The 10,431-nt window shown below is 60.2% G+C and overlaps 1 protein-coding gene across 2 annotated transcripts; it reads left to right on the plus strand.

Annotated features, from left to right (window-relative positions):
• The first annotated feature begins 326 nt into the window (after positions 1-326).
• Positions 327-7,698, plus strand: WDR18 (WD repeat domain 18). Of its 2 annotated transcripts, none has more exons than XM_037504926.2 (10): positions 327-603; positions 1,638-1,748; positions 3,608-3,741; positions 3,897-4,038; positions 4,477-4,620; positions 4,743-4,807; positions 4,902-5,026; positions 5,211-5,377; positions 6,302-6,370; positions 6,672-7,698. In XM_037504926.2, exons 1-10 carry the CDS (start codon positions 394-396, stop codon positions 6,801-6,803), a joined length of 1,299 nt encoding a protein of 432 aa, XP_037360823.1. In that variant the 5' UTR covers positions 327-393; the 3' UTR covers positions 6,804-7,698. The 2 variants fall into 2 exon arrangements, with proteins under 2 accessions (XP_037360823.1, XP_054548992.1); XM_054693017.1 differs by having other exon boundaries at positions 515-538; positions 6,672-7,697.
• Positions 7,699-10,431: the final 2,733 nt, after the last annotated feature.

The following is a 10,431-nucleotide window of genomic DNA, read 5'->3' on the forward strand; positions in this document are numbered from 1 at the left end:
GGGGGGCTGTGTCCCGCGGCCCCGTCTTGGCCGGACCGGGGAGTCGTTTTATTTGCAGATTCAAAAAAAAAAAGGATGCGAGAGGCTGAGTAAGTTGCCCCAAGACGCCCAAACATCCAGGCTGAGACCCCACTGCTCGCGGGAGGCCTCGGCTTCTTGTTTAGGGGCGCGGTCTCCTCCCCGGGTCCCCACCCGAGCCGCAGACCCGCAAACCCCCAGATTCTCCAAATCACAAAACCACCAACGGGTCGGGCCACCCCCTCCCCGAAACGTGTGCGCACGCGCGGCTGCGCCGGCCGCCGGGGGTGAGGCGACGCGGGCGCCTCTCTAGCCCGCGTGGCGCATAAAACGTCTCGCTAGTGATGACGCAAGTCCGGGCAGGGAGGCTGCAAGATGGCGGCGCCCATGGAGGTGGCCGTGTGTACGGATTCGGCGGCCCAGCTGTGGAGCTGCGTCGTGTGGGAGCTGCACTCCGGCGCCAATCTGCTCACGTACCGCGGCGGCCAGGCCGGGCCTCGCGGCCTGGCGCTCCTTAATGGCGAGTACCTGCTGGCGGCGCAGCTGGGCAAGAACTACATCAGCGCCTGGGAACTGCAACGGAAGGTGCAGCGGCGCTCCCTGGCTGGGCTCCGCAGGGGATGCGCTGGGAACCTGGAACCGGGGTCGGGGGAAGGGTCGAGGGGTGCCTACGCCCCCTGAACTGAGTGGGGTGGAGGTGGGGTGTCTCCGTTATGGTGCTCTGCGCCTGCGTGGGTATGGGGACTCTTTAGAAGGTGGGAGGCGAGAGCCCTAGGGAGAGTGAGACCCTTTCGGACGCCGAGCGCATGCGCGGAGGTAAGGTTGAGCAGTGACTGGGGGGCGAAGGGGGGGTTATCAAGTCTCTGGGCTGCGGACTGTGCGCAGGCGTTTGTGAAATGCTAGGAAAGTGGGGCCCTTGGGGTACTGCGTATGAGCAGGCGCGAAATTTAAAGAGAGTGGGTTGTTGGGTTTCTCTGAGTCATGTGGTCTTGGAGGGTGAAGGTCTGGGGAAACCCCGTGAAAGGGTATACGGGGAGACTCGTGAATTTATCCCACTCACCCCACAAAGAAAAGGGACTACCCTTCCTAATAGGCCATGGTTTCTCTAAAAGTAATCCCAAATGTGGCCCCTTTCTACGGGCTCACGTGCCTGGGGACAAAGACTCTGCTCTAGCTTGGCCTGATGTGGTTCACAGCAGCTCATCAAGTTTTCCCATTTAGAGATTTGGAAACAGGCTCAAGGTACAGGCCAGACATTCGGGGAGGCAGAATCGGGGCACAAGCTGATTGACCCTTGGGGTCTCCTGGGCTTTCTGTGCCTTGCCTGCCTCCACCCCCAGAGGACCCCTCTGGTCCTCTACCCAGACAAAGCATGCACCTGCTTTTATTTGAGAATCCTAAGGTTTCCAGCTCCACCCTCCAGTGCCTCAGCTGAAGCTTGCTTGCCAAACCCTGGTTTAGTCAATCCAGGTCAAACCATTAGTCAAGCCATTCCCTCTCTTCTTTCTAGTTGTTTCTACTCATCTGCTTGGGAACCCTCTGCACCCCCTACATTCCCTCCTGCAGTCCCCTGATTCTGAATTCTGCAGGTGGCTCAGAGGCTTCTTGTGTCCTTCTAGGACCAGCTCCAGCAGAAGATTATGTGTCCCGGACCTGTCACCTGTTTGACCACATCGCCCAATGGCCTCTACGTCCTGGCAGGGATTGCAGAAAGTATCTATCTATGGGAGGTGAGAATACAAATCAGGTGTGATGGGTTTGGCTTCTAGACTGCTGGGGTGGATCATGTGGTGTTGAGTGATTATCTTCATCCCCATACACACTGCAGGTCCTGGGGCTGGAAGATTACTTAACTGCGTTCTGCCTTTCTTGACTTCTTCCATACCTGCTGAGTGGCCTCCGCACCTCTCCCAGAGAGGTGACATGGGCATTGAGGATTGATGCAAGGGGGCTTCATTGTCTTACTTTTGGAGCTTTTAAACCTTAGTCCATGCTAAGGTTTGAGATTAGGAAGCAGTATCTCAAGTACAGAGAGGGAAACTGAGCCAGGGAGGACCTCCTCACAGGTTGACTGTCAGTTGCTGTCAGCATATTTCAGGGAGTCATCTTGGTTTGCTGCTCCTCCTTGGGGAGGGCATTTTTGTATGGCTGTCCAGGTGGGGGCCAATGTCAGCCTCTACTGCCTTTCCCTCTTTGTGGGAGGGGGCGGTTGGACAGCCTTAGGGTAGGAAGGCTGGGGGGAACAAGGAGCCCAGCCTCTGTTCTTCACACTGCAGCCTGGGGAGCCCCTGCATTCGGCCTCTCACTGCCCCAGCTCTCACACACACAATAGCTGTCACTTGCTCTGCACAAGAGGAAACTCTGGCCCCAGGGGGTTGTGATCTGTTCAGTCCTGGGGGCTCAGAAGGCACCCGGGTGAGTGAGTAGCTGAGGTAACAAAGCACAAGAAAAAAGAAACTTACTCTCTCCCACTTCTGGGGAACTAGAAGCCAAGGTCAAAATGTGTCAGGCCCAGCTCCCTCCAGAAGCTCTGACAGGGACTTTCCTGGCTTGTCCAGCTCCTGTGGGCTGCAGGCATTGTGGGCTCGGGGCCAGATGGCTCATTTTCTGCCTCCTCCTCACATGGCCTCCTGTGTGGGTGGTCTCAGATTTCCTGTGGTCACTGCACTAGGGCTTCCCCACGGCAGTGTGGCCTCGTCGGAACTGACTGTAGTTCAGCCTTGAAAAGCACCACTTTGAACACTCCAGGTTCACTTTTACACAGCTTTTTTTCCCCCCTATCTTTTGTGCTTTGCATCCACAAATTCAGCAACTCCAGATGTTAGTTGAATCACCAGATTTGAAACCTATGGGTGTAGAGGGCCAACTCTGAAACAGTCAAAAATCCTCAGATTTTGGTTAGAGGAAGGGTTCTCGAATTCAATCCTTCATGGGTCCCAGGGAACAACTATAGTTGCATTTTTGGAGAATCAAAAATTTGCATTCTTGCTGGGCGAGTCAGCATCCTCCCGTGTTCACGGATCAGCTGTATGACTGCAAAGACCCGTCTTCCTCGGTTCCAGGGCCGGGGACGTAAACAGCTGTCTGAGGGCAGGATTCAGCCACAGCAGCATCTGTGATCTGTGTTTCCTCCACCCCCTTTTCACAGTCCTTGCTGGGGCGTTGTGTGACAGGCTTGTCATCTGGAGCCTCTCCTTCCTTAGACCGCCTGCCTGGCTCCTTGCTGACCTTGGCTTCTTTTCCCGGTCCCTTCTGTCAGACTCTTTGCGCAGTATACTTGAAGCTCTCACAGCCAGCCTGGAAAATGGTCACTTCTGGCTATGACCCAATATTCGGGAGGAGCCACCCACAGTTCCTGCAGGAAGCACACCCTCCCCAACCTTTCCTGAAGCCATGTCACTCAGAAAGCCCCCATCTTCCCTGGGGACCCTGGTTACAGGACCCCACCCCTTGCACCAGCTGAGGCCCACAGATGGGACCGGCACGGGGCTGGTCAGGGTGAGGGAGGACAGAGGGCAGCAGCGGGAGCGGGACCATGTGGCCAGAGTGGCAGCTGTTTGCTGCGCTGACCTGTGTCCTCTGCTCGCAGGTCTCCACGGGAAACCTCCTGGTCATCCTGAGCCGCCACTACCAGGACATCTCATGCCTGCAGTTCACTGGGGACAGCAGCCACTTCCTGTCGGGGGGCAAGGATTGCCTGGTGCTGGTGTGGAATCTCTGCAGGTGCCTACCTGGTGCTCTGAAAAGGCCTTGCCCAACCCAGGCCCAGGGTGAGGGAGGGAGGATGCCCTGGAAGCCATGGCCAGTCTGACTGAGCTGGAGGTGGGTGTGGGGCATCCGCGTGAGCATTTGGGGCATCCCTCTCCCCCCACACACAGTGTGCTACAGGTGGACCCCTCCAGGACCCCTGTTCCCCGGCACATCTGGTCTCGCCACACTCTCCCCATCACTGACCTACATTGCGGCTTCGGGGGGCCCTTGGCCCGGGTAGCCACAGCCTCTTTGGACCAGACGGTGAAGGTAGGACACCTCCCACCCTGCCCACACTCCCGGGGTCTGCAGGCCGTGCCTGGCAGTGTGTCTAGGACAGCACCCCCTCCCCCCGAGGCTTCTGACCTCAAGGGCATCAGCAGGTAGTCAGTTGAGGCCTGTGTCAGCGCAGGAGTTTCCATTTGCTTACCACACCCAGTGGTCCCCTGACCCCGGCTCAGGGGATTTGAGGGTGTTTAGCTTAACTCGGGTCTTTGCTGAGGTCTGGGGGATGGGAGTGGGGGGGGGGTCCAGAGCCAGCAGTGACTAAAGCTAGTGTTGGCACGGGATCACCAGCATGAGCACCCAGTTCCATTTGGGGGGAGGCTGACGGTCTTTGGGGGGGTCCAGCACCTCCCAGTCAGGGCCATCCACCCACGGAGCAGCCCTTGGGACCCCCAGTGTCCCTGAGAGCACCCCCGCTCCTAGCTGTGGGAGATCTCCTCGGGTGAGCTGCTGCTCTCCGTGCTCTTCGACGTGAGCATCATGGCCGTGACCATGGATCTGGCCGAGCATCACATGTTCTGTGGCGGCAGCGACGGCTCCATCTTCCAGGTCGATCTCTGCACCTGGGTGAGTAGCCAGGGGACGCTAGCTCCAACCCTAGAGACCCCAAAGGTCGCCTGCCCCCCGCCCTCTGCGCCCCTTGTTAGAGGCCCCCTGGCCTGCTGCTCACTGGCCCCCTCGGCCCACAGCCCGGGCAGAGAGAGAAGAGCTTCCATTCCGACCAGGACTGTGGGAAGGTCTTCAAAGGACACAGGTCAGGACTGGGGTACGGGGGTGGGGGTGGGCTGTTCCTCCATCCTAGGGTCGGCGGTCATTTGCACGGCGCTTTCCCGCCCGCCTGTCCGCAGGAACCAGGTGACTTGCCTGTCCGTGTCCACGGACGGCACCGTGCTGCTCTCGGGCTCCCACGACGAGACGGTGCGGCTGTGGGACGTCCAGAGCAAGCAGTGCATCCGGACGGTCACCCTCAAAGGTGGGCAGCGTGCCCTCCCCGCATGGTCTGAGCCGTGTGCCCAGCCACAGCCATGCCCGCTGGGCGGGGGGACGCCAGTCAGAGGACAGCGGGGTCCCAGAGAGGGTGCGCAGGCCCGGACACCAACAGGCTTGAGGGAACAGGAGCCTCCTGAGGGTGGTCCGTGATGGGGTCTGCCCCACAGGCCCGGTGACCAACGCCTCCATCATGCTGGCCCCTGTCAGCATGCTGAGCTCCGACTTCAGGCCCGGCCTGCCCCTGCCCCACTTCAACAAGCACTTGCTGGGAGCCGAGCACGGGGACGAGCGGCACCGCGGGGGCCTCACCCTGCGCCTGGGCCTCCACCAGCAGGTACACCGCGCCCCTGGCAGCACCCGTGCTCCAGCCTCCAGAACACGCTGGCCCCCACTCTGTCCCCACTGAACGACTCCATCCCTGGTGGGGTGGGCCTGGCCCCCACTTGTAGGCCTTGCCCTGGTGCTGGTGTGGACACTGCACCTCCAGCCTCTGACCACATGGCTGAGCCCAGCCTGGCAGCCGGTACCTGACCCCACAACACTGGAGTCTTCCAGGGTGGAAGGGCGCCACACACCGGGGTGTCCTTCTAGATGCAGAGCTGGGCTTGGGGTGCTGGTCTAGCAGAACGGCGGGCGCTGCTCATGCATGTCCTTGCACCCACGGGGTTCCCCTCCAGCCAGGCCCCCTGCCTGCCTGTCCTGGGTGGGGCCTGTTCTGACCCGCTCAGGCTGTGCCAGCCGTGATTGCCCTGCTTCAGGGTCGCGCAGGTCCCTGGGGACTGGTGATGAGTCCCCTCCTCAGCCGCGGGCAGCGTGTCCAAGCAGCGAGTGCCAGGGGACACTGCAGCAGTATCTGTCCATCTTGCTGGGCCAGGCAGGCACTGCCATCAGTTCTGATGCTTTCTTGCTCCTGGTTTCAGCATGTTCTTCCAGGCCTGCATTTGGGGCATGCCAGGAAGCAGGTTTGGGGAGAGGGGAGCATGTGTGTTGCTTTTCTCCAGAAGTGGGCTTGGAACCTGCGGCTGGAACAGAGATGCCACCCCTGCTGGTCAGCTTGGGGCTTGCAGCCCTGCCGCCCGTTGACCCTATTTCTCCAAGGCTCGCTTCCGCGCCTCTTCACCTGTCACCGCCTAGCACCCAAAGACCCACCTGGCTCCCCCCTTCGCTCAGCCTCACGGGTGTGAGGATGCCCTCCCAAGGGCCACTGCCCACACTGAAGGGGGTGATTGAGCGGTGTAATGAGCCCCTCTTGTTTTAGGGATCAGAGCCCAGCTACCTGGAGCGGACCGAGCACCTGCACGTGGTCACGTGCAACACCATGGAGAAGGTGGGCTGGGGAGCTGGACAGGCGTCCTGGGGAGCCAGGCGGGTCTTTGGGTGCTAGGCGGCAACAGGTGAAGAGGCGCAGAAGTGGGGCTTGGAGAAATAGGGTGGAACGGGCGGCAGGGCTGCAAGAAGGGGTGGGCTCTACACTGGTGGGGGGGAGGGTGGCACCCTACCGGAGGGTGGAGGAACAGGGCCCTGCGTGAGGCCAGCCTGTCTCGGGCAGTGGGGGACCCTCCTGGTTGCTTCAGGTGCAGGGGCTTGTTGCCACCCCTCCTGCCTCTGAGCATTCTCCCCTTCCCCAGAATGTCCTGGGCGGCCAGGACCAGCTGCGCATCCGCGTGACCGAGCTGGAGGATGAAGTACGGAACCTGCGCAAGATCAACCGCGACCTGTTTGACTTCTCCACCCGCATCATCACGCGGCCGGCCAAGTGAGCCTCTCCCGCACCCCCCCAGCCCCCAGCCAGACTGCCGGGTGCGCACTGGGGGTGTGGGCCACAGCCCGGTCCTGGCCCACCCAGGGCAGGCCCTCCCCAGGGACCAGCCTGCTCAAGGCTCAGAGCTCGCGCTTTGCCACTTTCTGATGTTTGGATTTTACAGGGTCCTGTCGCCTGAGTATGGACCCCCGGTCTTTGTGTCATTTTGGTGCTGTTCTCTTTTTAACAAAAGACTTGTGAAAACTCCTTTTTGGGTCTGTGTGTGTACGGGGTGTTTCCAGATTCTTCCCCATGGCCGGGCTGCCTCATGGAACCTCCCCCAGCCTCTTGCAGCATTCCAGTTTTTTAATCCATTGAGAGAAACTGGAGCTCAGATGTTCCCAACAGTCCAGTTGCTGCCTCAGTGCCTTTGCACAGCGGTGAAGACCAGTCACTCCCATGGAGGGCACCGCCGGGCGCAGGGCTCTGAGCCAAGGTCACCTGGGTCAAGAGAGGGAGCTCAGTGTGGCCACAGTGCCTGTCCCTCTGATGGCCACCAGATGGTTCTCCCAACCCAGGGCGGGCAACCAAACCTGAGGGTAGTGGCCAGTTCCCAGGTCCCCCAGAGGGACACACATGCAGGTCGCTCTACCCACACTGTTTTGTGGACATCAGAGGCCTGAGAGGCCAGACTTACTGCCCTGAGGACACTGCCAGCCAGTGCCTGGAGCCCAGCCCAGATGAATGTCCCAAGGCCACTAACAAAACCTTCCAGAGAGCAGCCCCCAGCTGACAGTACTGCTTAATGATCCAGAAAACCCATGTGATTGAGCGGTGCTGTAACTGCGGCGGCTGCAGCAGCGGCCAGTGCTGAGTTAATGCTTTCAGGCTAATGGCACTTCCCCCTTCTGGGGGCTCTGCCCTCACTAGCTAGTGCAGCGGAATGCCCCTGGACCCTTGGGGTAATGGCCCTGTGGGGTAGCTAGGATGGGGTGTTCACTGGGCCTCCTGGGCCTGCTGGCTGATGGTGGGGCTGGGAGGGGGCTGTTGGGCAGAAGACCTCTGTCCTTTGAGGCCAGAAGGGGAATGAGGCCCCATCAGGGACTTGCACTATTTGTGGGGGTGGGGGTGCCCTGTAAGTCAAGACGAGGCCAGCACTGGTCCAGAAACCATAGTGGCCAGTCAGCAGGGCTGGGGGTTAAAGCTCTTGGCCCTTCCCTGGAGCTGCAGGGTCTCAGTTTCCCATTTGTAGACTGAGCCATCTGTTCTCACCCCTTGGTCATCAGAGGGCCTGATGGAGAGGCGAGCTTTTAAATTTGACTTTCCACGGGACCCCTCACCGACTCGGGCCTGATGCCCCCTGGCCCTGGTCAAGTTCCAGGCCTAGACTGGCAGGTCATCGTGAGGCAGTTTGCAAATGCAGCTCACTGCTGCCTCTCCCTCTGCCCTCACCTCCAAGGACACCCAGGGCCCAGCCCCTGCCCCCAGCACCTCTCCGGACCCTCCTCAGAAGGCTCCCCAGCCTACCGCAACCTACGGCTGGCACTGCAGAGACGGGTGACTCAATGTTCCCGCAGGGCTGGGGCAGAGGTAGGCACCCCTGAGCAGAGAAGGTAGGGTCACTGCCCCCTCGGGCCGCCAGTGTTCTGATTCAGAACTGAGTCACCCGAAGCTACAGACAGGCCCGGAAGAACTGGACATTAATACGCAAATGACTCCACACCCACGCTGTTCCCGGCCCTGACTGGAGCTGAACAATGAAGTGCCCCCTCCACTGCAGGCTGCCATGCGGGCTTGTGAGGGGCGAGGCCCAGGGCCTCCCCCACCCGCTAGAGTCACAGGTGACCTGGACTGCAGACCATTTCCTTATCTGGGTACCCCCTCATGAGCGGTGCACAGCATGCAGCCAGTGACGTCACCCTGTCTGTAGGATGATTGTACACTTTCTGCAGAAACAGTTTGACCTGCTATCCTGGACCATCTCTGCCAGCAGGACTTGGTGTCCTTTAGCTCCGCCCCCTCCTGCATGGGCTCCTGCTCACATCTGGGCAGCCCCCAGGGGCAGGGTGCGGGTACTGTACGGTACAGCAGCACCCCCACACTGCCCTCCATGGCTGCCCCCGCCCGGCCTCTTGCTCCTCACTGAGCGCTTGGTGTGTGCCAGGACTGCACAGGGCTGTGCAGGTGCCTGGGAGCACCCCAGCTCAGCCCCGAGGGGCCCCAGCTACCCTGAGCTCTAGTAAGCAAGCAAAGAGATGGGCGCCCTTCGTGGTGAGACTCGGGGAGGGGCCAACCTCCGGCCCAGTGACCAGGCTGGAGACCAGGGGCAGATGGGCAAGCACGACTGTGCATGCCAGTGTGCCCGCCTCCCACCTGCGCCCCAGCTTAGGGTTTCTCCAAGGGCAGAACCCAGATGGCCCAGCATGCACCCATGTCCCAAGCCACTTCTTTCCCGTCATGCTCCACCCACCTTAGCCCCTGGACACCCCCCATCCCCCCGCGGGGGCTCAGGTGTCTCGGTGCAGAGTGCTGAGGGATTGGAGTTTTTGCGTCTCTTCCCAGGCCATGGTGATGTGACATCGAGACAGCGGCGGCCTCCCCAGCCCCTTCCCTGCATCCTGGCTCGCGGCTCCCTGGGCTGTGCACAAGGGGCAGGGGCGAAAGCAGACACGGGGGAGGGTCAGCTTTCATGGGGAGGTGCTGACTGACCCCTGAGTATTGGCTGAGATTCTTCAGTAGAGTCGCAGCCAGACACCGCCGCCACCTTGTATCCTCAGCCAGGACGACCATTTACAAAAAAGATGGAAAACAGCAATGGTTGGCAAGGGGGTGGGAAACTTGGAATCCTTGTGCGGCGGATTGGAATATGGAGCTGGACAGCCACTGTGCTCAGCAGTCAGGAGGGTCCTCAAAGATTAAAATGAATGAAGATGAAGCCCCTGTGTGGGCCTCCCTGGTGGTGCAGGCGTTAAAACCTCAGCACTATGAAGATATCAGCATTTCGATCCCCAGCCAGGGAGCCACCCACCAGGCAACGCAGCAGCCTCTCCTGTCTCCCCGCTGCTCCCTCAGCAGTGGATTTCAGTGGATCTGCCTGCTCTGCTCCCCACTCTGTCTCTGGTGGGTCCTCTCACCCCCTGCACCTCTGGCCTGCGCCCCAGTTCCTGTATGCATACATAAAAATAATAAATCTTAAAAAAAAAACAAAAAAAAAAGGGCCTCCCCAGTGGCGAAGCTGTTGAGCGCTGGGTTGCGAAGCTGCCCGCAGCCTCTGCAGCGCCAGTTCGATCCCTGGCTGCTCCCCGGCCACCAGCGAGGGTCCCACATGGCGCGCAGACCTCTCCTGCCGCCCGCTGCTCCCCTCAGCAGTGTACTTCGTCAGTCTGTCTGTTCTGCTCCCCGCTCTGGCTCTGGTGAATTCTCTCACCCTCCCGTGCCTCTGACTGTACCCAGTGCTTGTATAAATAAATAAATAAATCTTTTTTTTTTTAAAAAAAAAAAAGGTAAAGTCTTTGCTGTGTGTATTTTACCACAGTGAAAAAACAGTCTTCTCTGGGTTCATTTGTGCAACCCGAGCAGCAGCTGAGTAGGGCGCGGGCCCGCGCGGATGGGGAAACCGCAGCCCGGCAGCCAGGCGGCCGCCCCCG

The sequence above is a fragment of the Talpa occidentalis genome, unplaced genomic scaffold (genome assembly GCF_014898055.3).
Source record: "Talpa occidentalis isolate TD23 unplaced genomic scaffold, MPIMG_talOcc4v2.1 talOcc4.12, whole genome shotgun sequence".
NCBI lineage: Eukaryota > Metazoa > Chordata > Mammalia > Eulipotyphla > Talpidae > Talpa > Talpa occidentalis.

What these genes read in the sequence shown, in the direction of transcription:
- WDR18 (XM_037504926.2), top strand. Translation starts at nt 394, where the DNA reads ATGGCGGCGCCCATGGAGGTGGCCGTGTGTACGGATTCGGCGGCCCAG. An exon ending in CTGGTGTGGAATCTCTGCAG is followed by an intron (nt 3,742 to 3,896) that starts GTGCCTACCTGG and finishes CCCCACACACAG; the next exon opens with TGTGCTACAGGTGGACCCCT. An exon ending in CGTGCAACACCATGGAGAAG is followed by an intron (nt 6,371 to 6,671) that starts GTGGGCTGGGGA and finishes CCCCTTCCCCAG; the next exon opens with AATGTCCTGGGCGGCCAGGA.